Below are 27,423 nucleotides of genomic sequence, written 5' to 3' on the forward strand. Positions count from 1 at the left end.
TTTATAAAGTCTCATTTCATGAACTTCATGCTGCTAATCATCTGTAGTGCTATTGTTGGGTGGGAGAAGGGTTCAGGACTTCCCTACCTGGGCCAGCGGTTACGCGCATGAAATCTATCTCAAGTGTCGCTCAAACATTAATAGAACAATGAATATACTGTATCATAGCCGCTGAATTTTTTGCTCAGAAGCCACGGATTTAACTAACAATAACACGGGCGTGGGAATCACTTAGTCACAAGTCTCGAGTCAATAGGGGTCCACCTCGGTTTAAGCCCCGATGGAGGTGAGCGGGTGGGGTAGTTTCTTTTCTTTTCTTTTTTTTAAAATACACGTCCATATATGAACAATACGGGAGCTACATGCGAACTAGGCAAACCGCTCACAAACGAGAAACCGAACTGTAAAGAGCTACAAAGGGAGACACAAAGTACAAGAGAAACTCAGAAACAAACACAGAGAGTAGCACGGTTAGAACGATAAGAGTGCTGCTAAGCGGCGCACAGGTGGCTTAAGACCAAACTTGGGTACAGGCCGTAATGGTGGGAATGGGATGGCGGCCGTAAGGGTGTATGTACTACAGTATCTGAGCGGTTGCCGGCGGACCTCCTCGTCTTCTGCCTATACCCGTCTCGGCGATGAACTTCGCGACCACCTCCAGACCTAAATGGGAGCCAAACAGTGATGATCTAGACACTCCAGTAGGGAACTCATGAAGGATTTCCCTGTGTCCCGCCGTAGCGGGGCGGACGTGGTTAAATGTGTGATTGTCTCTTCCCACTCCTCGCAAGCGCATCTTGGGTCTACATCGTGGTGGAATTGAGCATGGTACTCGCCGTAATGGCCGTGTCCAGTTATGAATTGGACAAGTCGGCATTCGATGTCCCTGCCTAGTCTGCTCTCGTTGAATATCGGGTGGAGTTTGAGCGCAGGTCGTCCAGGGATGTAGTAATTCGAGTTGATGCGGCTCTTCGTCTGGTCCCGCCATGCTGTGGTGCGGTTGAAAATTGGGGTGGGAGGAACGTTAGCTCCTTGATTTGCCAGTCGGTCCGCCATTTCGTTGCCGATTATTCTGTCATGATCTGGGACCCATGTGATATGGATTTTGCGATTGGGGTGGTTCATGAGAAACGTTGGTGTGTGGTTCATGAACGTTCTGGGCGCAAATTGGCATGGGTGTAGTGAAAGATCAGTGATGGTTTTGACGGCGGATTGGTTGTCGCAAAATATGTGGATGTCGCGATAACCTTGACTTTCGGCGATGTACTTAGCTTTAACGAACGTGAGTAGTATCCCTAGCATTTCGGCATCATAGATATTGGCTTTTGTCCTATCCCAAACGACGTTGTAGAGGGTCCTTTTTCCGGCACGTATAACGAGGCCCACGCCGACTTTCCGAATGCCACTAGAAACCGTCGCGTGCCCGTCTAAATAGCCATGTACGCTAGCGTAGCCTTCTTACAGCACATTGCTTTCGGATTAGACTTTTCTTCCGTATTCGTCGCGCTTCAGACCGCTTGCGTCGCTTCTGACAACGAGTTGGTCTGGGAATGGGTTGTTCGTGTTTGCTGGGTGGGCTAGATATGGAGTAGCAAATTCTATGTGGGGGTGGCTGAGTGCCGCAATTCAATAGATGGGCAATGTGGTATTCTCCAAACGTGTTTCTTGAGAACTGCTGAGGTGGGGTGTATGCGTGTCCCACAAGTTGGGTGAACGTTGAGCAATTACCAATAAGTTGGGAATAGTTTGGAGTTTAGCCACATAATTTGTGATTAGCTTCTTGCACGTGAAGTGAATGGGGGGAATGGAGACCAAGGGTTCAAGATAAGGGACTGGAGTAGTCCTGAAGTCTCCCAGAAGCCACCTAAGACCTTGGTTCTGGACTTTCCTGAGTGGTCTGAGCAATAGCTTCTGTCTGTGCCTCTGAAACCACAAAGGAATGCCATATGTAAGGATAGGGGTAACACACATGAGGTATAGGGTGCATGTGTGTCTGATTGTGAGCTCTCTTTGGGTGTTGGCTAGCATGGCTAACCTGGATATGACTGCTTTGGCTTTGTTTGTAGAGTTTGTGATGTGTTCTCTGAACACAAGTTAGCAGTTGAGGTAGAGACTGAGCCACCTAATGCATCCCTGGGACAGGATTGTGGTGTTATGTCCATTCATGATAAGGGAGAGACTGGGGTTAGAAGTGTGGTTAGAGTGGTAATAGAAATGAATGAGGTCAGACTTATCAATTTCAAACTCAAGTCCAAGACAGGAGGCTGTGTCAGAGACACAGGTGTTGGTCTGCCTCATAGTAGCTACATTGTATTCATGTGACTTGTCAAACATCATGATGGTAAAGTTGTCAATGTATGCAAATGTTGTATGCCAACTGTAAGGTTGGGTACTTGCTAGTGGTGGGCGCTTGAGGCTGTACTAAACAAGGCAAACAACTATCTAAGGCCTATACTACTGTATCTAACAATGCGTAAGGTGTCCTACTACTAACTACTGACAACAAGGGGGCCTTAGGCCTGGGAGGTGTGGTAGGTCTAATAAGCAGGGTGAGTGCTATACTACTGAGGGTACCAGCTACTTAGCTGGTCTTCTGGGACCTGTCTGCAATGGGAGACAAGGTAAAATCAACTTGGGGTCTCCAAGCAATTTCCCTGCTGTATATATAGATAAAAAGGAGACTATGTACATGGTCTGTGCTTGTGTGAATAGAAGAGTCCATGTGAAAAGAGAAGTGGCTGCAGGCTGCGCAGAAGCATGGATTTCTCCTAAGTGCCCTTGGCACAGCATCTTGGCATGGCATTTTGGCGTGATAAGCGCCAAGATCACGTGATTGAAAAACATAAGATATAGAGTCTGTAAAAAATACTAAAAATATCAGAAAAATACTGCAAATCTAATGGTATATGTTAAGAGGGTGTAACAGCAAACAACTGGGTGTGGCAGGCCTGGGTGGCTCAACAGTACCAGGTGGGTTTTGGCTTCACCCTGTGAGGCCAAGTTGTAAGTTCAATCCCAGCCTGCAGTAGGGAATTCCATTGGTCAGTTGCACAGTGTCCTAGACATTGTCTGGGACACCAAGGGGGTTGGCACTTGGGACTGGTGGAGTACAAGTCATGAACTGCATAAGGTGGTGGGGAGCTATCCTACAACATCTATCTACCTAACTACAACAACCAAGGTTGTAAGGGCAATGGCAAGCTATGTAAGTACAAGGAGTAGACTGCTTAAGGCTGTGGAGACAGTGTAACTTAGTGGAAAACCCAGACTATAAGGCCCTGTTTACAAAGTGGGGATGCAACAGGAGGTAATCAACCTGGCTTTTACCATGGTTGGCCCTCCTTATATATTCTATAGAACAACTAATTACAAATATGTTATATGCAAAACCATAACCAATAAGAAGCCTACTTTGTCAGTGGCCTTACTCATGCATACATGTCACCAGTGATGTCATCAAGGTGGAGGTGGCTATGTTGCTGACTAAGTACAGGAGGGGACATAGCAAGGCACTTAGGGTATGACATCAGCACCAAAGTCACATGATTAAAAAACTTGTCCATTTGTGTTTGTTTAAAATCCAGAAAATTGGAATAAATTCTGTGGTATTGAGTGTGTCTACAAGAGTACTCTCCACACTGCCTTACACAGTGTCCTGGACGTGGTTAAACAAACCAGTACAAGTGGTTGCATGCTGGCCCAAACCCAAATTTGGGGGGTAGCAGGTGTAATCATGGGTTGTCAGCAGAGGAATAATAGGGCTCTATGGCTTAGTGGTCAAGCTGGTTCAATTCCAGCTAGTTCTATTTCCCTCTGTTTATGACATGGACTCTACTTGCAGAAGTATGACAGGCTCATCAAAATTAAACACACTTCAAGGTGGTTACTTTGCTAAAATTGGCATAGGCACTGAATTTTGGGCTCAATACAATCCATGGCAGCCAAAGCTGCTTTGTCCTGATACCAGACTCTCCACAAACCCATCTGCACCTTAAACCCTTCCAACCAACCCAAGGAGAACTTGACCTGGACATTTGGTATGTGCATTAATCAACTAAATTGATGCACTTTTTTGCAGAGAAGAGCACCTTTCAAATGAATGCAGGTGCTTTTGAGCTTCTTACCCAACTCCTGAGTAAGAGCAGCCTCAACAGCCAGGAGAGCTACCTGGAGAGGCTATTTGTATGAAAACCACTGGGGGAACTTGGCTACATATTCTTGAATGGTTTGCTCCTGAGTGAGGTAGTACAACATTGTTGCTTGAGTAAGTGTTGGGCACTGCAACTGGAAATGTTGAGCAATTTCAGTTTGAGTCATGGAAGGATTAAGATGACAGTAATCCAGGACAAGAATGTTGTTATAGTAAGTTATATTTTTACATCTTGGCAGTTGTCATAAACAGAGGAGAATAGAACTAGCTGGAATTGAACCAGCTTGACCACTAAGCCATAGAGCCCTATTATTCCTCTGCTGACAACCCATGATTACACCTGCTACCCCCCAAATTTGGGCTTGGGCCAGCATGCAACTGCTTGTACTGGTTGTTGTAGACACACATATACCAAGGGAATTAAATCCTAGTTTCTCAAATTTAAACAAAGTCAAATGGACAACATTTTCAATCACGTGACTTTGGCGCTTATATCATACGCTAAAAGTGCCAAGCCACGTCCCCATCCACGCTTAATCAGCATATGTAGCCACCTCCACCTATGATGTCATCATGACATGTCAGTGACACGTATGCACAAGTAAGGCCAACTACAGAGCAGGGTTCTTATTGGATTAGGTATTGGATATCATGTATTTGCAATTAGTAGATCTATAGAATATATAAGGAGGCCAACCAACCATGGTAACACCCAGGTCAATTACCTCTTGTCACCTTCTCACCACTGTATGAGACCTTACAGCCAGCTCACCCTGTAGATACAATGCCTTAAGCATCACCTCCACTGTACTTACATAACTTGCCATTGCCCATATGGCCTTGGTCATTGTTAGTTAGTAGTTAGACGTCATAGGGTAGACATCACTGCCTTAAGCGGTAGTACTTGTATTTTCACACGGCCACAAGTGCCCACACCCTCAATGTCCTTATAGATGTCTAGGACACTGGTCATGTGAACATGTCCAGGACAGCAGCTGAGTTGATATAGCAGCAGAGGAAAGTTGTCAAGGTTGCTTGGGGCTGCAGCAGTGTTGTATTTTAGGAGTAGAACTCATATTGAATAGAGTAGCAAATTAGAACCAATTGAATCTTTTACATGCATACACTCTATTTATGCACCTTTTTTGGCCACTCCCTTGCTGTGGCTATGGCTTGAGCTACTTGATTTATAAGATGGCTATGTTACTCACTCAGCCCAATGCTTTTTTGGTGGCTGTATTTTAAACAATTTTGGGAAAAGCAGGTTGCTAGTTTCTGGGGATTTTATATGGTATTACAGTATACATATGGCAGGTTCCACTGTAAAACCAATTTTGTACAACCCTATTGTGTTTTTTTTACTTTGCTCAAAATCACTTTCAATGGTGCAGAAATGTGAATTTGCTGTCAATTCTAGTGTTGGCATTAGTTGGAAGCTGCCATCCACCAGTTTGGTGCTGTTATCATTTATGTTTAGTTATTCCATCTTTGGAGAGATTTGAGATTCAATGCTCTGGTGCAATACTTGAAAATATGTACAAAGCTTTAATGATCCAAGCACCTTGTGGTCAAAGATGTGGCTATATGTATTATTGATAATCTACCTTGCACCTGTTCTACATATAAAAACAAACAAAATTGGGTCCTATTGGACAAATCAATGTCTTGTCATTGTTCTGGTACAGTGGAACCTGCCATAATGTATATGTTTGGGAAATGAGAAATTAGACAAGTATACAGTACAACAGGTTTTAGCAACATGTACAAACAAGTAAGAAGTGGACATGTGGCCTTGGCTCAAAAAGCAAATGTATACTATACAGTGCTGTTCAAAACTGTTCACAGGATTGGAACTTTTGTACTGTATCAGTTGTTACTCAATCAATTGTCACATGATAAATTTGAAATTCATCTGGCAAATTTGATAGTGTCTTCTCTGTCTAACACAGATCATCTTATTCAGTTTGAATGAGATCTGATGAAGATACATTCAAAACAATGGAACAATCTCTGTGAACAGTTTTGAACAATGGACTACAGGATATACAAGTCAAGCAAATATCAATACTTGGTTGGGCCACCTTTGGCTTTGATGCAAGCCTGAATCCTCCTAGGCATACACTCTATCAAATCCTGGCACTTCTGGGCACTAACTTTGTCCCAAATCTCCTGCACCCTCTCCCATAACTCCAACATCCCGCTTGCAGGGGTTTCATAGCTATAAAGTTCCCTCTTGATTTGATCCCAAAGGTTTTCAATTGGATTGAGGTCTGGGGAGTTAGCAGGCCACTCAAAGACCTCTAAGCCATTCTCTTGGCACCAGTCTTGTACAATATGGGCCTTGTGGGAGCTTGCATTGTCTTGCATAAATATGACCTTCTCCATGTCCAACCCATAGTACTCCAGAGTTTACTTGAATTCATCTTCTAGGATTTCCACATAGAGTTCCTTGGTGAGAGACCCATCTATCTTGCACATAAGACCAACCCTTTTATAGGCATAGCAGTGCCCATCTGACCCAAATCTGTTGATCTTGGTCTCATCTGACCATTGGACCCTCTTCCAGTTGTCAATTGTCCAGTGCTGGTGTGCCATAGCAAATTCATAGTGTGCCTTGATATGTTCCTTTGTTATAGCTGGCTTTTTGGGCTTGACAAAAGACACCACACCAGCTTTCTGCACTGCCCAATGCACAGTAAGGCTTGAGACAGGGACCCCATTTGTGCTAGAGAGCTCTTGAGCAATTAGGCATGGGGTTGTGGGGGCAGGGCCAGTCAACAAGTGGGTGGCATGGCAAATATTGGTTGGCAAGAGCTTAGAAGGGCAGCCACCAGAGTGCTTGGGGAGCTCAGGACAGTGCATTGCCCTTATCCTGCTAATCATTCCAGTACTGACACCAGTTTGAGAGTGAATTTCTGAGAAGCAAAAGCCTTTTTTGAGCTTATCAACAACATTCTGGACATCAGAGGGAGGCAAAGCTTTAGGCATGGTAGGCAGAGGACAGCAGAGGGTTGAGGCAGACTCAGAGCAATTGGAAGGGATTGAATAACCTGCCAGTAGAGTATGACATCATTGAATGACATCATATGATATCACAGCTGATGTCACCATGAAATCATTGGGGGGCTAGACCCCATTGTTCAAAACTGTTCACAGACATACCCTGATAATTTTGTTTGTTACTCAGTCAATTCTCAATCAAATCAGACCAAACAAAGTACACAACATAGAAGAGGTAATAGTGCCTGTCTGAGTGAATCTTCTAATTGGTCTGCCCACTAGTGGTGAAATAATGGCTTGTTCATGAAGAAAACAGCATCTCTGTGAACAGTTTTGAACAGCACTGTATACAGAACACAATAAGACTATAGTACATATAATTTAATCAAACAACTATTGAGTATTAGAGGTTGCTTGATATTTGTTGAACACCAACTTGTCATGACCCATGCCTTTGCTGGCATGTCTCCTGACCAAGCCACTGTTATGGATATGACATTGCTCCTATAATCTGTACTTATTTTATTAATTACACAAGTAATATGACAGTAAATAAAGTGATAAAGATGCAAACTAAGGTTTTCAAGGTCCCTCTATTCAATTGCAACCTTTGCAAAACCTCTAAGCCTCAGGAATACCCTCAATATGCAAGAGATATTGCATATATGCTGTTTTCTCACTCATTTAAATATGTATAAATTTAGTTGAGTAGATAAACAGTAACAAGCAATATTTCTCCTGTTGGTAGTACTTATTACTCAAGATTCTATCTTGTGGCTACACACAGAAATATTCAGGGTCCCCCCTATTGCATAGACAAGTGCTCCAGTGCTTAATCAGCACTGAAGCGCCAACACACTAAATGCACCTTTTCTCTATCACCCAGGCATTCCACACTTGTCATGCCCTAGAGGCATGAACACCTTAGAATCCACTAAGTCAAAGAAATAGTGAATATATGCGCTATTTTCATGAAGATTGATGGATATATGCATCCTTAAGCTATTTAGGTGCTGAGCGCTTATTATGTAATCTAATCACATGACCCTTAGTCATGTGATCATGTCTTTCTTATCTCTGGTCATGTGACCTTATCTTTGTTGTTATGTTTGTACATGTAATTACTCTTCTCCTTCTCTGTTGAATATATAAGGAGGGTTCTGAGAGCCTTAAGCCTCAGAACTCAACCTCTTATCCCCTTCCTACACCTACCTACCCTAAGACATACACCTAAGAGTATTGCCTGAGAGCATACCAGTCCCTGTCAAAGGTTCTTAGCCCTGCTATCTTTATAGCACAGTGCACTTTACTATAATTGGTCTTGTCCACCCTCTTCTGGCAATTGCCTTTGAGCATTGTTAGATCCCACTTGCTGATAAGTCCTATATTAGGCAATAGCTTGTTGGGTTACCTCTCTGGTAGTTGTTGGCTCTGACAACACTGCCAAATGGCTTGCGCTTAGGTGCGCCTGTTTGTGCGCTCCAGAACGCTGGCTCAAACTCCCAAAACAGACAATATTTGGTGGAGTTATGTCCTATTTACTGTAAGTACCCAATACAGTGGTATCATACCTTTGGCACTGTTTGCTCCAAGGATGAAATACTTAGCCTTGGGACATCCAAGCACCCACACAGGCAAATACTGCCTTGGGGCAAATAGTAGGAACTGTTAGTGTTTACTATGCACCAAAGTATTGGCTCCCTCAAGTGTTTCAGTTGCCACATGTACCCCCTGTACCCCCTCTTGTTATCAATCATGTATATACTTGTTTGTGTGCTTTCTCAGGGTATAAAAGGACCCTGTGAAGACGCTTCTAATGCATCCATTTATCCACTCTTATATATTGACATATACACACAAGCCTTTAACAGCTTGTCTGCACATTTACTTTAGTGACTGACTCACTGTAAATAGCATAGGAGGTTATTTGGCACACTAAGACCATAGGCCAGTCCCAACAGACACAGGGTAACCTATTAGTGTACTTACTGCAACCCTGTGCCCCTTGACTGTCACAGTTGTTGAGCTCAACATTGAGTATAGTGCAACAATACTGTAAGGATTGTTGTGATTGAATGATAGTGTTTGAATCCACCATACTCCTATATTAGATAGCTTTATCTACAGTATCTCATAAATCCTAGATATATTTTAGGTAAACCCATAAGTCTTGAGTCTTACTTAAGCATCTATAAGTCCTATACTTATTAGGCAAACCCTATAAATCCTGTACATTAGTCAGGTAACCTCTTACTTAAGGTACTATCCCAGAGCCTTAGGTATACATACCCTTAGTCACTTAGGCTTAAGTAACATTAGTCTAAGGTACTATACATAACCAACCACCTGCACTTCATAGTTGGTAGACTATTTGTTAGGAGTTGTTATTCCTGATAACCTAGCCTATATTGTGCATATTTCTATGCATATATTCTGATTCTTTATACTAGTTCTTAGTTATTCCCATATACCTTTTGTATATAGTAATTCTTTCTTACTCCTGTACTTACACAACTCTTAACACTATCCTTACATCATTACCCTTGGGCCTTTGTTGCCCCTCTACCCCTCTCTTACAGTCCATTGGTGATAGGGCCACAGACTATAAACTTTCTTGTACCATAGGTCCAAGCTGAGTCATTACAGTATCTAAGTGACTACTGGCGGGCACCTGGACCTAAAGTCCTGTGTTGTTGTATGCCAACTGTAATGTTGGGTACTTGCTAGTGAGCAGGCACTTGAGGCTGTACTACTACAGTAAAATGCTATCTAGGCTATACTACTACCACTTAAGGCAGTCTACTGGTCAATGTGGATGGTATGGAAAGGCCTAAGGCCAGTGGTAAGCTAACTACTGTCAGTGAGGGGCTGTAAGGCCCAAGCAATCTACTGGTAAGTAAAGGGACTTAGGGTCCCAAACTACTGCTGACTACTGAAACCTGTCTGGATGGTAGGCAAGGTAAAATTGACTTGATGTCTCCAAGCAATTTTCCTGCTGTATATATACACACAAGGTACTAATTACAAATAAGAGGCAGTGTGGGAAAAGAAGTTCTAAAGATAAAGAGAAGCATGCTGTGGGCTGCACAGAAGCATGGATTTGTGACAAGCACCCTTGGCATGGCATCTCAGCAGGTCTTGGCGCAGCATCTTGGCAAGGTAAGTGCCAAGATCATGTGACTGAAAACAAAAGATATTGAGTCTGTAAAAAATACTAAAAATAATAGAAAAATGGGAGATTCTGGTGGTATATTCTTCAAGGGTGTAACATGTGTACAATGTGTGGAGACAACAAGAAGTAATCAACCTGGGGATTACCATGGTTGCTTGCCCTCCTTATGTATTCTAGAGAACAACTAATTACAAATATAATCTGCAATACCATAACCAATAAGAACCCTGCTCCATCAGCAGCCTTACTCATGCATATGTGTCTGTCCTGAACACAGTCACATGACCAGTACAAGTGGTTGCATGCTGGCCCAAGTCCAAATTTGAGGGGTTGCAGGTGTAATCATGGGTTGTCAGCAGAGGAATAATAGGGCTCTATGGCTTAGTGGTCAAGCTGGTTCAATTCCAGCTAGTTCTATTTTCCTCTGTTTATGACAGTGTCCCCTATGATGTCATCAAGGTGGAGGTGGCTACATTTGCTGACTAAGCATGGAGGGGACATGGCAAGGTGCTTATGGTATGATGTAAGTGCCAAAGTCACATGATTGAAAATATTGTCTGTTTGCCTTTGTTTAAAATCAAGAAACTAGGAACAAATTCCCTGGTATTGTGTGTCTAAAACAGGTTCTTTGATGAGGGGGCATTGCAAAGGCTTTGGGAGATGAACTTGGATAAGATGATTGATCAGTATGTGTTGTAGACACAATTGATACCACAGAATTTATTCCAATTTTCTCAAATTTAAACCAAGACAAATGGACAACATTTTTGATCATGTGACATTGGCGCTTATATCATACGCTAAGCGCCAAGCCACATCCCATCTGCGCTTATTCAGCACACGTAAGCCACCTCCACCTATGACGTCATCATGACATGTCAGTGACACGCATGCATGAGTAAGACCAACTGCGCAATGGGGTTCTTATTTGATACAGTATTGCATATCATGTATTTGTAATTAGTTCATCCTTGTAATATATAAGGAGGCCAACCAACCATGGTAACACCCAGGTTGTGTTAAGAGTTGTGTAATTACAGGAGTAAGAAGAATTACTATATACAAAATGTATATGAGAATAACTAAGAACTAGTATTAAGAATCAGAATATATGCACAGAATATATGCACAATATAGGCTAGATTATCAGGAATAACAACTCCTAACAAATAGTCTAGCAACTATGAAGTGCAGGTGGTTGGTTATGTATAGTACCTTAGACTAATGTTACTTAAGCCTAAGTGACTAAGGGTATGTGTACTTAAGGTCTCTGGGATAGTACCTTAAGTAAGAGGGTTACCTGACTAATGTACAGGATTTATAGGATTTGCCTAATGAGTATAGGACTTATATATGCTTAAGTAAGACTTAAGACTTATGGGGTGTACCTAAAATATATCTAGGATTTATGAGATATTGTAGATAAAGCTATCTACAATATAAGGGGTATGGTGGATTGAAACACTATCACTCAATCACAACAATCCTTACAGTAATGTTGCACTATACTCAATGTTGAACTCAACAACTGTGACAGTCAAGGGGCACAGGGTTGCAGTAAGTACACTAATAGGTTACCCTGTGTCTGTTGGGACTGGCCTATGGTCTTAGTGCGCCAAGTAACCTCCTATGCTATTTACAGTGAGTCAATCACTAAAGTAAATGCGCAGATAAGCTGTTAAAGGCTTGTGTGTATATGTCAATATATAAGAGTGGATAATTGGATGGATTAGAAGCGTCTTCACAGGGTCCTTTTATACTCTGAGGAGGCGCACAAACAAGTATATACATGATTGATAACAAGAGGGGGTACAGGAGGTACAAGTGGCAACTGAAACATTTGAGGGAGCCAATACTTTGGTACATAGTAAACAAACAACAGATCCTAATATTTGCCCCAAGGCAATGTTTGCCCCAAGGCATTATTTACCTGTGTGGCTCCTTAGATGTCCCAAGGCTAAGTGTTTCATCCTTGGAGTAAACAGTCCCAAAGGTAGGATACCTCTGCCTTGGGTACTTACAGTAAATGGGGCATAACTCAGCCAAATGTTGTCCGTTTTGGGAGTTTGACCCAGCGTTCTGGAGCGCACAAACATGCGCACCTAAGCGCAAGCGATTCGGCAGTGTGGGATGCTCGGGTGATGGAGAAAAGGCGCATTTAGTGCGTCGGCGCTTAAGGGCTGATTAAGCGCCGGAGCACTTGTCTATGCGACAGGGGGGACCCTGAATATTTCTGTGTGTAGCCACAAGATAGAATCTTGAATAATAAATACTACAAACAAGAGAAATATTGCTTGTTACTGTTTATCTACTCAGCTGAATTTATATATATTTAAATGAGTGAGAAAACAGCATATATGCAAAAGGCATCGCATATTAAGGGTATTCCTGAGGTTTGTAGGTTTTGTAAAGGTCACTATGGGATAGAGGGACCTTGAAAACCTTAGTTCGCATCTTTATCTCATTTATTTACTGTGAGATTACTAGTGTAATTAATAAAATAAGTACAGATTAAAGAAGAAATGTCATATCCATAACAGGTTGATTACCTCTTGTTGCATCTTCACATTGTACAAGGGCCATACAGCCTAGTAAATACTTAGTCACACGCCTTAAGCATTGTCCTTGCTGTACATACGTAGCTCACCACCGCCTTACAGCATGTGGTCATTGTGGTTAGTTAGTTTGTTGTTGTAGGTAGTACCCCCGCTGCCTTACGCGGTTTCTCACTTAGTCACATACGGCCACAAGCGCCTGCTGCCTTGACGCCCCTTAAGGACGTCTAGGACAGTATGTGACTTCATGCAATACTTTTGGGGGCACTAGTACAACTTCTGCCACTATCTCCTCTCTGGATAAGGGAACATAGTTGTCCAATTCAATAAATGTTGTAATATGTTAGATTTTTGTGTCTTGGCAATTGAGTCAATGTAATATCAGGGGATGGTTGTCAAGGTTGTTTGGGGCTGCAGCAGTGTTGTATTTTGGGAGCAGAACTTGTTTAAAGTACAACAGCAAAATAAAGCAATTCAATCTCTGGCCTAGCATGCACATGCTCTATTTATGCACCTGTTTTGGGGATTTTCTTGCCATGGCTGTGGCTTGAGCCACTTGATTTGTAAGATGGCTGTGTTGCTCACTCAGTCTGATGCTTTTTGGGGGGTTATATTTCAAATAATCTTGGGGAAAGCAGATTGCTGGTTTTTGAGGCTATTATACAGTATGATAGTATACAGTATGACAGGTTCCACTGTACATGTGTTTGTTCTTCCTGTTGACTCACAATTTCCCAATATGTTGTTCTCCAACAGCCACCTGTGCCAATGGTCCTAAAGCTGTATTGTATTACCAGACAGGGAAAGTATCTGGACAGTGTCATGTGTCCAATTTGCTCTCCTACCACTATGCCCCCTTGCCACGGAAAAGAGGTTTCTCAGCTCAATTGGGGCCATGCTTTAGCTCTACATAAAGAGGAAAAGTCCTACAGATACATTGAAGATAAGACTGGAGTTCCAAAGTCCACAGCTTGTGATATTGTGGCTAATTACAATAAATATGGATCTGCTACCCCAAGGCCCTGTTCTGGCTGTCCACCTGTCTTATCTGCTCAAACTCAGTGTAGCATTGGGCAATACCTTCATAGGTACCAATTCAATGACTACAAAACCATTTCCAAGCATGTTGGGACTGTCACTGAGGAGTAAGTTAGGCACACTGCAGCACAGCTAGGCCTCCAGTGCTATATTGCTTGGAAGCAGCTATATCTCATGCCCCAAATGATAGAAAATTGGTATGATTGGGCACAGGAAAATACACATAGAAATTGGGAATGGGTTGCTTGGTCCAATGAGACTACACTTAACACCAGGGAGCAGCCAGTCTGGCCCAAAGTGACACAGAAGGAGGGGGAAGTGGACAATCCCAAAAACATGGTACCAACCTTCTGTAGTGGTTGTGAGGGCATCCCTCTATGGGGGTGCATTGCACATGACAAGAAGGGGCTGTTGATTTGGCTTGACCTGCTGCCTCCAACTGTTGGCAAGAATGGGCACTCAAAAGGTGGAGGCCTCACCTTGGAAGCATATGTAGAACAAGTACTTGGAGGCCCACTCATAGACTTTTTGCATGATTTGGAGGAAGAGCAAGGCCACAAGATCCTCATTGTTGAAGATGGGGCACCATCACATAGGGGAGAAGCAGCAAGAAATGCTCAAGAACAATTGGGGATAGAACAATTCTCCCACCCACCAAATTCTCCCAATCTTAATGCCATCAAACCAATATGGTGCCTCCTCAAATCACATGTACTCAAGGTCCATGGTGCACTTAGAAATGCAATCAAGCTTTGGAAAGCAGCTCAGAGGGTGTGGAAGGAAATGAGCATGGAGGATATCAATAAGCACATGGGTAAGATGGATGCTTGGGTTGAGACAGTTAAAGCAGCTAATGGGGGTCCCACTGAGTTCTCAATCATTCTGCATGCTTCAATATGTATATTCAATATGTTGTTTCATGTTAATTTTGCTGTGCAAACACAAAAAAATCAAAACAGATGAACAATGGGGGGGCATGTTAGTCATGTGTCTGGATACTTTCCCTGGCCCCTACACTGCCAGCCCTCTGTCAGCTGGATCTAGGCTTGACTCCAGTCTAACCAGCCCCTGGCTGGTAGTCCAGCTGGGATTCAGAAAAAGCACGCACATCAGGAAACCAGCAAGTTGTAGCTGTCCTAGATGTCTGTTAGGATGTCAAGGGGATGGCACTTGTGGCCATGGTGTACAAATATGAGAAAGTTGCTTAAGGCAACAACAATCCTAACTACAGCAACAGGCAGCTACCCTACAATGACAAGACCGCTTAAGGCAGTGGCAAACTATCTAAGTACAGTGACAAAGCTGCTTAAGGCAGTGTGGAACTATCTAAGTAGCTAACTAAGTAATTACTGGGCTGTAAGGCCCTTGTACACTGAGTGGACGCAACAAGAGGTAATCAACCTGGGTTACCATGGTTGGTTGGCCTCCTTATATATTCTATGGAACAGCTAATTTACAATACAATATATCCAATACCTAATCCAATAAGAACCCTGTTCTGCAGTTGGCCTTACTTATGTATACATGTCACTGACATGTCATGATGATGTCATAGGTGGAGGTGGCTAGGAATGCTAATTAAGTGCAGGTGGGGACATGGCTTGGCGCTTAGCATATGATATAAGCGCCAAAGTCACGTGATTGAAAATGTTGTCCAATTGCCTTTGTTTAAATTCGAGAAAATTGGAATAAATACTATGGGTATAAGTGTGTCTACAACAGTAGCTGCCAGCTGGAAACAAGCTAGTTTTGCTTGCCAACTGGTTGAAAATTTCAGACCAAAAGTGTCCCTCCCAGGAGACTCAAACTGGTCACTGTCAGCCTGTAACTGAGCAGAGGCCCAGGGGATTAACCACTAGACCACATGATTGTTGTAAGTATGCGCCCTTTTGAAGACATAAAATGCATCCCTGCTCATTTGTTTTCATTGCTTGACTGGTTTTACTGTCTTTATTTGTGCAACTGAAAATTCTGATAGCCATGGATAGTTGCCTCCTATCACACTGTGAGCTAAAGATCAACTTTTATATGTACCATGCCGCAACCACCATTTGTGTGGCAACTTTGCGTTCAGTTATTTTGCTGTGCTGGACTAATTTCATAAATCAGCAAGCTTGAATCCAGCACAAAGTTGCTCCAGCTGGTTCCCAGCTGGAGCCCGAGAAGAATCCGGGGATGTTGATGAGTCAGATTCCGGATTTGCGCGTCGAGTCGGAAAAATCCAGGCAATTGGGGCCGCGGTGTAGTATGGCCTGTCTGTGGATGGCTCATATCTATGAGCTGATGATAATCATGGATATTGAAATTATGCGCAGCTCTCAAGCCACTGCGCAACACCTAAGACACGGATGAGATGACTAATCCTCGAATGTTAATTGTTACAAAAAGGTGGAATATATAAAAAATCACAAAGTACTAAGCATACATGCAGCCAACTATATTAGAAAATAGCGTTGAAAATCTTTTCACCCAAATTCTTTGGCGGTAACTCTGGCGATTCGGTCTCCTCAATCGTCGGGATACCGGTTGTGAAGTCCATATCCTGAGTTTTCCAGAATTTGGTCTTCTTGAAAAATTTCCAGCCAACAAAGAGGGCAAAGAAGATAGGAATGTTAATGTCTGCAGGAATGAATGGTCAGTAGTTAGTCATGTTTGAATAGTGACAACGTACAGCATGTGATGAAGTCGGAAGCATTGAAATCGAAAAAGACTGCGAATCCGTTTATTAGAATAATCAAGCTGGACCAGAATATACCCCAGTAAGAGAGGTAAGGCTGGAGACCAGAGAAGTATACGAATTGTTTGCGGTCAATTCCTGGGGCAAATGCCGTCAGCTCAATTTTCAACCTTAGGGTGCTCTCATTTACCTTGAAGCTTCAGGCCTTGGTAGAAGCGAACGTAAGTGATATTAATAGCCCACCACGTGAAGAAACCACCAATGGTAGTCAAGTTGACCAGCCAGTTGAAGACAGTGGAGCCGTCATTACTAACGTTCATAAAGGCAAGGAGGGAAAAGAGAGACTAGCCACAGGATAAGCAGGTGACAATTTATTTCACGATGAGACTTACGCAGAATCCAACCGAGACGATAGGAAGACCACCCTTTGTACACCTGGTGAAGATGCGTGGTGCTTGTCCTCGGACGGCCAGACCGTACAAGATGCGCGAGGCGGTGTACAAGAAGGAGTTACCGGCGGAGAATGCAGAAGTGAAAACACAGGCGTTAATGATGTGAGGTAGAGCCTTAATGCCGGCCAGGTTGATGGCAATAACATACTGCGAAAGAGCGTGAGTCGTAGTCCATACCGTAAACCCTCCTCCCCGATGCTTACAGGTGATTGAGCTCCAGTACCAGTGTCTTGAAGCAAATCCTCGTTATTGTATGGTATAATCATACCGGTCACTAGAATACCGAGGACGTAGAACACTACAATACGATAGAACACACGTCGAACAGCCTTGGCGATGTTACGACGAGGATTCTCAGTCTCGGATGCAGCGCTGTCAAAACATCGTTATTATGCTTTTCGCGTGTGCAGTCTAACTCAGCTTACATGGCAACTAGCTCCATACCCTGGAAAGAAAAGGCTGCTTGAATGAGGACACCAAGAATCCCGAGGAAACGTCCAAGTGATACTGGCTCGTCGACCAGATCTATTCATACTGTTCAATAAATATTTATGAATACTGACACGCATACGCTCACATGTATTAAACGCTCCAGGGTTCTTCCAGTAGCGGAATCCCCGTCGATCGCCATCCGGGCCTCCTCCCAAGTCGATAACAAGGCCGACCAAGATCAAACCAGTTATCAACGATACTAGCAATTTTCGTAAATCATTTTAATCAACTATTCCTAACATGTGGCCACTCACGTTTGATGATAGCGAAGAAGAACTCGGACTCCCCAAAGTATCGTACACCGAATAAATTAATCGAACACATGAGTACCATGATGATTGCCGTGTACACGATACCACGGGTATGCTGGATAAGCAATCTATGGGTTAGCTCTGGACTTAGTGGAGTGAGTTTTGATAGGTCCTTACACTGTTATCCCAGAAGGTCAGAATTATCTGTGCAGCGGTAACTTCCACAGGAACTGTGATACATTGAGTCTAATGAAAAGGGAATTAGCTAAGCAAGATCCGTTTCGGAGTAAATATACTTGCGTAGAAGTAGTTCCAACCAACAGCAAAACCGAATGCGGGATCGACCCACCGAGCCGCAAAGTGAGGGAATGAGCCAGAGATGGGGGCGAAGCAGGTCATTTCTCCGACTGCGCAGAGCGAAGAATATGCAATGCTTCCGACCTAGGTAATTTCGGTGAGCGGTAGACGCCCGGACCATCTAGTAACTTGGCTTACATGTATATAGGCGATGAGAGCGCCAGCGGGTCCGGCGCGAGCGAGGGCCTTACCGGAACCAAGGAAAAGACCGGTTCCGATGGTTCCCGCAATCTATTCAATATTGTTCAGTAAAACTGCAGCTCCCGCTACCAGCTCATTCACATACAGCAATCCTGATTACAATTCGTCAGATTGGTCTCGAACTATATATAACGACAATTACTTACATTTGGACATGACGTTGTTTTAGGCGACGCTGAACTTGGTCTGATAGCTTAAAATGAGTGGGGATGCTACTGAGCACCAGTAGGCTACCACCTACCTAGGTCGTGGGGGTCGAAGTGATATTTAGGATCATCCTGAGAGACAGGAGCCTGAGTTGCGTAGGCGCCCTTCTCTAAAGAGCCATTCTTGTCCTCCGTATAATAATCCTTCTCGTCGTGCGACATGATGAAATTAGGACAGCAAACAGCGGCTGCTTGTGCCTAGGGAAGGGGGAAGCAAGGATGGCTGGTCCAAGGTTTGTGAGGGAAGTTATAAGCAGTCAGGACGGGTCAATGCACCAGCCCCATCTTGGCGTCTTCAGGAACTGCAACTTCCCAGCAAGTATATCACAGCATCCAACAGGCGATAGTAAAGGGCTGGGCTTCCAATCTCGGCGCACAACGCACGCGATAGGTTAGCGAGCACATGATAACGCTTCGCAGCGTTTGGTGCCTGGACTGAGCATCATTTCTACCGCATGATGAGAAGCGAGCCGGAGTTAGCAACGCCCACCGGAAACTAACATTTGAAGAAATAGAGATATGCTTAAATCCAATTCCCCGAGCCTATCTTAGCTGGCGATAGGAATTTCCCAGGTGGCAAGCCACTGAATCCCGCGCATGCAATGGAAATCCTGGATGGACAACCGAGGTTGACGGGCATTCCGGAGTGAGATAAACCCGGGAGGGCTCCAATAGCCAAGAACTTCTTATCGCCCAGCCAGACAAGCAGAAGACACAAATTGCGCAACAATGCCCAGCCGGCTACCAATCAGATGAAGAGTATGCCACAGATCATCACCATATGCTGCTGTCATCCGATCCACCCAACTCTCCTATTTGGGGGTGTAATGGGTAGAGGTGTGTGATGGTGCCCGGCGTGCCAAGGGGGTCAAACAAGGAAAAGTACCCTACCCACTGCATCGCCACATCTAGTATGTTAAATTACTTCCCCGGTTCCACGTGCTTTCGGCGCCTGACAAATTTTGGGAATTCGAATGCATGTCTGTACTTATCATCACCACAACCTTGAGCCATGGCGAAGCGGGCGAGAATCGCATCCGGACACAGGCCTGTACCTGATCACTCTCCTGAGAAGACGGAATCAGCTGCGACGCCGCTTGAGGCACCAAAACCAGACACTGCTCTACCATCAACTTTCAAAATTGTGGTAGGCACATATGAGAAGCTCTTATATGGCCTCGAGGGCCGTATAGAGGATGCGCCCAAATCTGGAGACCTGTCTGGACGGGAGCTAGCTATAAATCTGAAGCCGGTTTTTATTTTCCCGGCTCACGTAGCCTGTGTACGGGCAGTTGCTGCCTCTCCACAGGGTGGCAAGTGGCTTGCAACTGGTAGCACGGACGAAATTGTCAAGGTCTGGGACCTTAGGCGCCGGAAAGAAGTGGGAGGATTGATTCAACATCAAGGTGAGTATCTCGGGATCTTATATCAATCTTAATAACGGTTTTCCAAGGTTCTATTACTCGACTCTCATTCCCGTCCCGTTCGCACCTATTATCTGCTTCTGAAGATGGCACCCTCTCTCTGTTCAGCACACGAGACTGGGCACTCTTACGAACTCTCAAAGGTCACAAGGGCAAAGTTAATGACGTATCAATGCATCCGTCGGGAAAACTAGCTCTCAGTGTGGGCAAAGATCGAACACTTCGTATGTGGGATATGATGCGTGGCAAAGGCTCTGCGAGCACAAAACTTGGTAAAGGTGAGCAATATAGCTGCAATTATGCTGTACGTACTTGTTCTAATTTCTTTAGAGGGAGAACTTGTTCGTTGGTCGGTTAGCGGAAAGATTTTTGTCGTGCAAACTGGGTCTAGTCTGGAAATTTATCAAACCGTGCGTCTTGCCCATTTAGCCATGGGCACTTTCTAATTCACTGATCGCAGGACATGACATTATTACACACTACAATGCATCCATCGCGCATTCATGATATCAAATTCTGGACACCAGACGACGAGCCTCTACGAGAATTCTTACTTGTCGCTGCAGAAGATAAATTTGTTACAGTATATCAAATCGGCCACGAGGAACAAAGCATAAAAATAATTGCGAAATTTGGGGGACATTCTAGCCGGTACGTACAAGTTGAAATAGATCCCTTCGCAATCTCTCATTGGTGGTTGTATAGCGTAAAAGCATTGGATATACTACCCCTCGTTAACTCAGGATCTAAGCACCAGAAGGTCACACTAATGTCTACAGCTTCGTCCGACGGAAAAATACTTGTCTATAATTTATCCCAAGTGCCTACCTGTTCAAAAGAAACGGATACGGTACCTGAGCTCAAGCCAATGGCCTCTTATGATACAAAGGGAAGCCGCTTGGTTTGTTTAACTATGGCTGATGGCGACCCGCCGAATAACCCCGGTGTATCTTTGGGGAAGCGGGCTGCGGAATAACTCCTATCATTTCATTTTTATTCAACCAAAAAGTTCTTCTTGTAATGTTACTAGGCATGTGCGGACAATTCATTTCGTCATTGCAGATCTCTCAGTTTCAAATAGGATCCAGTCCTCCGATCATGTGCTCTCGCGTACCTTTTTGTGACTAAGTAGAAATTCTCTCGCAACGACCATGTCTGACCCTACTCCACCGAAGCCGCAAAAGGCAAAAGCCACTACCCCCAGTAAAGGAGGTCGTGACCGACGGAATGAACCTATAGAAGTTCGCAACTCCAAAACGCTGTCGTACATCCTCCGTCATGGTGCGGCCAAGGAACAACTTACCCTCCGGTCGGACGGGTATGTCCGGGTTCCTGAGTTGGTGAGAGGCTTTTTAATCGCTCTACCTCACCGGCCTTTAGCCTTACCGTGGGTCTACCATATTGCCAGTTGGCACGTCCAAAACTGAAGGAGCTCGACCTGTCTGGACTTCTCAAGATCGTAGCCTCTGATCAAAAACAACGGTATCAACTTGGAGTGGAGAACGAGTCCGATGGTCCGAAGGCTCCGATTCTACCTATCACACCCGCACAGGCGCCAGACTCGGCAAATTTGCTGTGGATCAGGGCTAATCAAGGTCATACGCTCAAGGTCAGAGATGCCCTTTCAGCAAATATTTCCTACATAAATACTCATGGCTATAGTAAAGGTTGATGAGCTCGAGACGAAGCCCATTACCGACTCCTCTGAGGTGCCCTGCGCGGTTCATGGAACAAACCTTAAGGCCTGGGAGAGCATAAGTTCGTGACTGCTTACGGCTTCTACGACTAATTATTGAATTGAGTATTTGAAGAGAAGCAGGGGCTTAGTCGCATGCGCCGAAACCACATTCACCTTGCGAGTGGTCGGCCAGGGGCCTCTGGTGTTATAAGCGGTTTGCAGCTGCTTCGTGTCTGAAGAATCGCACTAATCCGGCTTTAGGGATGCGTAACTCCTCACAAATCCTGATATTCGTCAATGTGGCAGCTGCGATGGCTGCTGGTGTCCTATTTAGTTTGTCCGCAAATGGAGTCATACTAACTGCCGGGGATAGTAATGGCTTTCTGCCTCCGGCGTACTTTAGCTCGGTAGAGCGAAAAAACGAAGACGGATGGGAGGAAATCCCCTTCGATGGGGGAAACGTCGCTGGCTCTCAAGGGCAAGGCATGGTATGATTCGAGTAAATATATTGCTAGCCTACATATTATGATCATATTTCGTGATAAGATAGCACGTTGCGTTGTATATGTATACACGATGAATGTCTGATATATATCAAGGGTAATCTAGCTGTGGGATGAATATCCACAAATAAGTCGGATGGTGCTTTGAAAATATAGGATTCGAAGCGATTCTAGTCCACGATCAAGATATCCGGATCTGTTTCGTCCTCCAAGAATCTAGACTGGAACTCGAAAGATTGTGAGCTATCCAGATTGCTCATCAGTACATAAGCCGAGAAATGTACCACTAGTACGTACATTTCGGGTTGGTTACTAGGATGAGTTGATCCAACCATATCTTTGCGCCATTTAAGTTGCTTGGCACCAGCCTCGTCCATATGGTCACCTTTACCTGACCCGAAGAATCCACCTCTATCCGGGAACATGGCTAGTCCATATTGTCGACTCTCGCGAAGAATGATTAGGGCTTCCTCGTGGGTGCAATCCATATCCTCTTCAATGAGGAGCGCAGCGGCCTCAGGAACCAAAACCGACATGAAGAACTGGCGTGTGGTAAGGGGTTTGCTCTCTTCAGCGGTTAGGTTAGGAAATAGCTCATTCAGAGTATCGAAGAAAATAAGGAGCCCCTGTTCTCCGTAGCTATAGGAATACTTAGCATAAATCATATCTGATGTGATATACACTTACTATCCTGGATGGGAGAGCTCAAATGTATCCAGTTGAGCCCTGATACTGGCAGCCTTGAGTGCGCCATCTCGTTTGATGTTGTTATCAAAAGTCACGAAAAAGTCGCTAGAATGCGGATCGTTTATGATACTCCTCAAGGCCTTTACGACGTTTGACGACTTCAGTCGTTCACGTACGCTATCCCAGTCAATAACTGATGGCCAGCGATTTCGCCGACCATGTTCCACGTATGTGCTCTCGGCACGATGCATCTGGCAGAGGTTTATATATGTCATGAGCGGGGCAGTCAAGCCTTGGGGGTTCCTGAGACGAGGTTCAAGTACAGCAATCTTCTTGAGGTCTTCAAGCAATTGCACCAAGTCGGGAGAAGGGTTATCCGGGAAGGGTTCATCACAGAATGGACATAAGCTTTGAGCATCCACGGCTATTAGAATGTCAGTAATTGATGGGTACCAGATAGGAGCGAACTTGCGCATAGTTTCATCATCAATGCCCATCAATTCATCTTGCTTGGCCCGTTCGAATATGCGTTCCATGTCATCAGCCTTGAAGCGCTTGCGAGGGGAATGAGAATTGACTAGATCGTCGGCCTGCTTCGCTGCCATTTCTTTTGCATATTTCGCCATCGGAAATGCGGCAGTCTTCTTGGGCTCTAATGGAAACTCCTTTCTAGGCACTTGGGCAATAGCCTTTGTGATCTGGACCGGTAGTTTAGCACAATACCGATATACAGACATCACTCACTGTCGGATTCTTATCGTTCTTTTTGGGAATCTTGACATTTCTCAACGATCTCCTATCGATTTGGGATTCTCCGACACGCTGGGAAGCAGACAGATTGTCATGGCTTGATATCGGTTCTGGAATGTTCGCCTTCGGCCCAGCTTTGGAGGTACCCCCAGCCTTCCATGGGGGTGGCGCAGGCATCTTCGGGACCGGAGTCGCTGCGATCGCATGAGTAAGCCGTCGCGGTGCACATGACAAGACGAACAAGGCATATCATTCTCTGGAGTCGGCCCTTGAGGTCGAGCCCGTCCCTTGAACGGCGCTGGCTTAGGCCCACGATCTACAAGCGATGAAATCACATAAGCGTGAATCCAATTATGCACCACTCACTGTTCGGATTAATGTTTCTACTCTCTCTTGCGGATGATGACGATCCGTTTGATTCCTTTGAATTGGCCTTGGGGCGAGAAGACATTCGTGAGGTCGACTCTTCATCAGAATCGCTGGATGCTATTGCTTTGACAGTTTTATTGTGGGTCGGTTTCGTCTTGGTGGAAGTGTTGGTCACCGAGCTTGATTCGCTCTCCAGTTGAGTCGAATTGAGCTTGGCGAAAGGTGGGGGCTGGGGCGCGTTCTTCAGTTTGGGGGCCGTATTTGTTCGATTTTTCTGCTTGTAAGATGTTGCCTCGGATTCTTGTAATGATATAATATCCAGTGGATCGTAGCTCGTATCCGCGTCTGCGTCCATAACGGGTGATTCTACTAATTTAAAGCCCCCTTAATAAATACGCGAAATAAATTCTGCTCGGGAGCTCACCTCGCAAACCCGCACTATCCGTCTCCTTTGCCCCTCTGGAAGGCGCCTTTGGATTCCGCGCGATTTTAGGACGTCCGGTAAAGTTGGTGAAGCCCAAATCTTCACCAAAGCCAGAGTTTGGTGTCCTACAGGATTTGACTTCTTCTAAAGCCTGCAGATTGCCCACTCCTTGTTGCCTTCGTCGTTCCATGGTATTAGCCAGCCGATGTCAATGTCTGTAACGAGCGCCACAGAGCACGCTCACGTGATTCTTTCTGTGTGTTTCCCCGTTTGCGCTTTGTTTTGTAGCTTCCACGGTTCGGTCCCGGTTTTTGTGAGCGGTTTGCCTAGTTCGCATGTAGCTCCCGTATTGTCTTATATATGGAAATGTATTAAAAAAAAAAAAAAAAAAAAAGCACGCTCACGTGCTCTCCTCATCCTCACGTGGCCCACGTGCTCTCCTCCAATAACCCATGCATATGCCGAAGGAAGATGGTATTAATAAAACGCTTCCAAGCCCCGCATTCCTCATAGTGGCTAAATTTGTTGTTCTAAATATAAGAACATAACACATGTGGTTATCAAGATTGCGGTTCGAAGCTAGGGACATGCGATTTTTGCGGAAGTTACACGGGTGCACAGGGGTTCTACTTCTTTAAATAAAACGCCTCCACCATTATCCTCCCTAGGCCTTACCACTACCTACCTTTCTGGATGATTGGTTACCTTGTAGCCTGTTTTCTCCCTACAGTGATTGCCTGCGGCGGAGACCATGACCACAGCCATATGAAGCGCATGCAACCTGATGCCACAGCCAGCTCATCTTGGCCTTCAGCTCCACTTGAATGGGGAGATATTAATTTTTTGCATACTACCGATAGTCATGGTATGTGCTCTCGTTTTACATATGCTCCCCTCGTCTCACATTTTTGCTCAGGCTGGTTGCTCGGTCACACTAAAGCTTCGCAGCCGGAACCAAACTACTCGGGGGATTTTGGAGATTTCGCCTCTTTCGTTGTGAACATGAAGCAAATTGCGGACAAAAAGGGGGTTGATCTTTTACTTGTGGACTCGGGTGATTTGCACGACGGCACAGGCCTCTCTGATGGGTTCCCTCCAGGTCAGATTGATGGTCAAGAGGTACGTCAAGAGGCGTATATCGTTTTTCAAAGTTTGACTAAAAAGACTAGAGCAACAAATTTTTCTTTGATGTACCCTACGATGTCTTGGCCATTGGAAAGTGAGAGCCCTCATAACTCTGGAAGCCTGGCTTTTAACCGTCTGCTCCCGTTAGCCACGAGTTGTACCAGTATCCTATCGCACTCGACATGCATCAAAATTTTGCCCCCAGGTGGAACGGCCGTTATTTGTCTTCCAATGTTAACATCACCTATACGGACAAGAACGGAAGTCTAGTCGATACACCAGTCGGTGACCGATTTGTCAAGTTTCGAACCAAGCAGTATGTCATCTCACTTGTTCCTTCTTCATTTAGGGATAACATATCTGTCGGGGGATTAGCAAACGCAAGGTTACTGCATTTGGTGTTTTATTTGATTTCACAGGTAATGCCGCAAACACAACTGTTCAAAAGGTTTCCGCCATGGTTAACGAGGCTTGGGTAAATGACCACCGCTTTTAATCCATTATCTTGTGTTAACGTTAGCTTTTGTAGTTCAAGGATGCCATCAAGGAAGAACCCGATCTTTTCTTACTTGTGGGCCACATGCCTGTACAAAAGTTAGCCGGCTCACTCACGAAATCTCATGTCTCTGATAGCCTTTCCTAGGGATAACTGGCCGATAGTTTTTAACGCAATCCGTGCGGTCCATCCCACAACTCCAATTTTTATTTTTGGTGGCCATACCCATATTAGAGACTGCGTCCAACTTGATTCTCGTAGTATGTCATTGGAAAGCGGTCGATATATGGAGACCGTTGGCTGGATGAGCGCCAAGCTTCCCAAAGCTAGCAACTCATCTGCTCCGCTTAGCTTAACAAGACGATACCTAGACCCGAACCGAAATACATATACCTATCACACTCAAACTAAGCGATTCGATACGTCAAAAGGAAAGAAGATCACTGACGGAGTCAGCGCGCTCGCCAAGGCCTGGAACCTGACACAAGTATACGGAACCGCCCCACAAGATTACTACCTTAGCCGGTGTGTTTACTCACCCTCATAGAGCCAGTGCGCAGTCGACTAATTATACACTGATCTCTAGCACACCTTACCCGTCTAATTCATCAGTTTTGACCCTTCTTGTTAACGAAGTCATTCCCAAGGCATTGGCTATCGGTAACCCATCTCGCGCGTCTGTTCCCAACACGGTGATTGTCAACTCGGGCTCTCAGCGTTTTGACCTATATGCAGGGCCATTCACGCGTAACGACCAGTTCATTGTGTCTCCATTCAACGATGCATTCCTATATTTCCAGGTTCCAGCTGGCATTGCCCGTGATGTTTTGGACAAGCTCAACGAAAAGGGAGCCCACAAAAGAAGGGAGGTAGAGGATCCCAACGCTTATTCTCGGGGTGAAGTCGACCATCGGTTCAACGAATGGAAGCGCAGCCAGTATGAGCGTACATATTACGAGCGAGAGACAGCGAATTTGACTCTAGGATATGTGACGACTGATGTGAGTTACACATTAATCATTCCTGATATACAACTCACGCGCAGATACGCATTTATCCACGTAGAGTTGTCCAGGAATTGGTGACGATACTCTTCACTCCCCTATTCCATATTATGACGCACCCGGATACATTGCCTCTCCCCTTCCCTCCGGACTTTCGGACGATACGCTTGTGGATCTAGTCTTCCTCGACTTTTTTGAGTCGGATGTGCTCCAGATCGTCAACGCCTTGTCGATCGGGACCGGCAAGACATACTCTGGATCCGACGTCCAACAGTATGGCTCAGGTGATCTGCTAACAAACACAATCTATAGCATCTTTGCCACAGCAGAGTGGAACCGAGTTTAACTTCATGTAATACTTTCTGAGTAATGAATCATTTGCCAATCCCAGTCTTTTGTCGAAGTTTCGATT

At 44.8% G+C, this 27,423-nt stretch overlaps 9 protein-coding genes across 9 annotated transcripts; 4 read left to right on the forward strand and 5 right to left on the reverse strand.

Moving 5' to 3' along the window:
- Positions 1-663: 663 nt before the first annotated feature.
- Positions 664-1,302, reverse strand: RhiXN_04927 (Reverse transcriptase from mobile element jockey protein; the record flags this gene model as incomplete). Its single annotated transcript, XM_043324743.1, has 1 exon — positions 664-1,302. One exon carries the CDS (start codon positions 1,300-1,302, stop codon positions 664-666), a length of 639 nt encoding a protein of 212 aa, XP_043177162.1.
- Positions 1,303-6,211: 4,909 nt separating this feature from the next.
- Positions 6,212-6,535, reverse strand: RhiXN_04928 (DDE superfamily endonuclease; the record flags this gene model as incomplete). The annotated part of the gene is made up of 1 exon (XM_043324744.1): positions 6,212-6,535. One exon carries the CDS (start codon positions 6,533-6,535, stop codon positions 6,212-6,214), a length of 324 nt encoding a protein of 107 aa, XP_043177163.1.
- A 24-nt stretch (positions 6,536-6,559) lies between these two features.
- On the reverse strand, positions 6,560-7,138 carry RhiXN_04929 (Transposase; the record flags this gene model as incomplete). Its single annotated transcript, XM_043324745.1, has 1 exon — positions 6,560-7,138. The coding sequence occupies one exon, from the start codon at positions 7,136-7,138 to the stop codon at positions 6,560-6,562; it is 579 nt and encodes a 192-aa protein (XP_043177164.1).
- A 6,588-nt stretch (positions 7,139-13,726) lies between these two features.
- RhiXN_04930 (Transposable element Tc1 transposase) lies at positions 13,727-16,161 on the forward strand (the record flags this gene model as incomplete). The annotated part of the gene is made up of 3 exons (XM_043324746.1): positions 13,727-14,022; positions 14,191-14,729; positions 16,025-16,161. 3 exons carry the CDS (start codon positions 13,727-13,729, stop codon positions 16,159-16,161), a joined length of 972 nt encoding a protein of 323 aa, XP_043177165.1.
- A 194-nt stretch (positions 16,162-16,355) lies between these two features.
- On the reverse strand, positions 16,356-18,713 carry RhiXN_04931 (amino acid permease; the record flags this gene model as incomplete). Its single annotated transcript, XM_043324747.1, has 15 exons — positions 16,356-16,534; positions 16,587-16,625; positions 16,671-16,730; positions 16,783-16,936; positions 16,985-17,191; positions 17,248-17,416; positions 17,470-17,569; positions 17,622-17,735; positions 17,791-17,902; positions 17,965-18,033; positions 18,109-18,228; positions 18,283-18,375; positions 18,431-18,437; positions 18,492-18,531; positions 18,587-18,713. 15 exons carry the CDS (start codon positions 18,711-18,713, stop codon positions 16,356-16,358), a joined length of 1,590 nt encoding a protein of 529 aa, XP_043177166.1.
- An 850-nt stretch (positions 18,714-19,563) lies between these two features.
- RhiXN_04932 (P21-activated protein kinase-interacting protein 1-like) lies at positions 19,564-20,951 on the forward strand (the record flags this gene model as incomplete). The annotated part of the gene is made up of 5 exons (XM_043324748.1): positions 19,564-19,957; positions 20,005-20,253; positions 20,306-20,385; positions 20,436-20,626; positions 20,681-20,951. The coding sequence occupies 5 exons, from the start codon at positions 19,564-19,566 to the stop codon at positions 20,949-20,951; spliced, it is 1,185 nt and encodes a 394-aa protein (XP_043177167.1).
- A 175-nt stretch (positions 20,952-21,126) lies between these two features.
- RhiXN_04933 (RNA 2'-phosphotransferase, Tpt1/KptA family protein) lies at positions 21,127-22,147 on the forward strand (the record flags this gene model as incomplete). The annotated part of the gene is made up of 5 exons (XM_043324749.1): positions 21,127-21,293; positions 21,356-21,584; positions 21,643-21,733; positions 21,787-21,867; positions 21,915-22,147. 5 exons carry the CDS (start codon positions 21,127-21,129, stop codon positions 22,145-22,147), a joined length of 801 nt encoding a protein of 266 aa, XP_043177168.1.
- A 179-nt stretch (positions 22,148-22,326) lies between these two features.
- On the reverse strand, positions 22,327-24,576 carry RhiXN_04934 (uncharacterized protein; the record flags this gene model as incomplete). The annotated part of the gene is made up of 7 exons (XM_043324750.1): positions 22,327-22,399; positions 22,454-22,795; positions 22,844-23,541; positions 23,588-23,787; positions 23,835-23,909; positions 23,960-24,331; positions 24,387-24,576. 7 exons carry the CDS (start codon positions 24,574-24,576, stop codon positions 22,327-22,329), a joined length of 1,950 nt encoding a protein of 649 aa, XP_043177169.1.
- A 584-nt stretch (positions 24,577-25,160) lies between these two features.
- On the forward strand, positions 25,161-27,357 carry RhiXN_04935 (vacuolar protein; the record flags this gene model as incomplete). Its single annotated transcript, XM_043324751.1, has 9 exons — positions 25,161-25,251; positions 25,303-25,505; positions 25,556-25,605; positions 25,660-25,827; positions 25,887-25,986; positions 26,041-26,105; positions 26,155-26,532; positions 26,594-27,008; positions 27,073-27,357. The coding sequence occupies 9 exons, from the start codon at positions 25,161-25,163 to the stop codon at positions 27,355-27,357; spliced, it is 1,755 nt and encodes a 584-aa protein (XP_043177170.1).
- Between the last annotated feature and the right edge of the window lie 66 nt (positions 27,358-27,423).

Source organism: Rhizoctonia solani, chromosome 2 (genome assembly GCF_016906535.1).
Source record: "Rhizoctonia solani chromosome 2, complete sequence".
Classification (NCBI taxonomy): domain Eukaryota; kingdom Fungi; phylum Basidiomycota; class Agaricomycetes; order Cantharellales; family Ceratobasidiaceae; genus Rhizoctonia; species Rhizoctonia solani.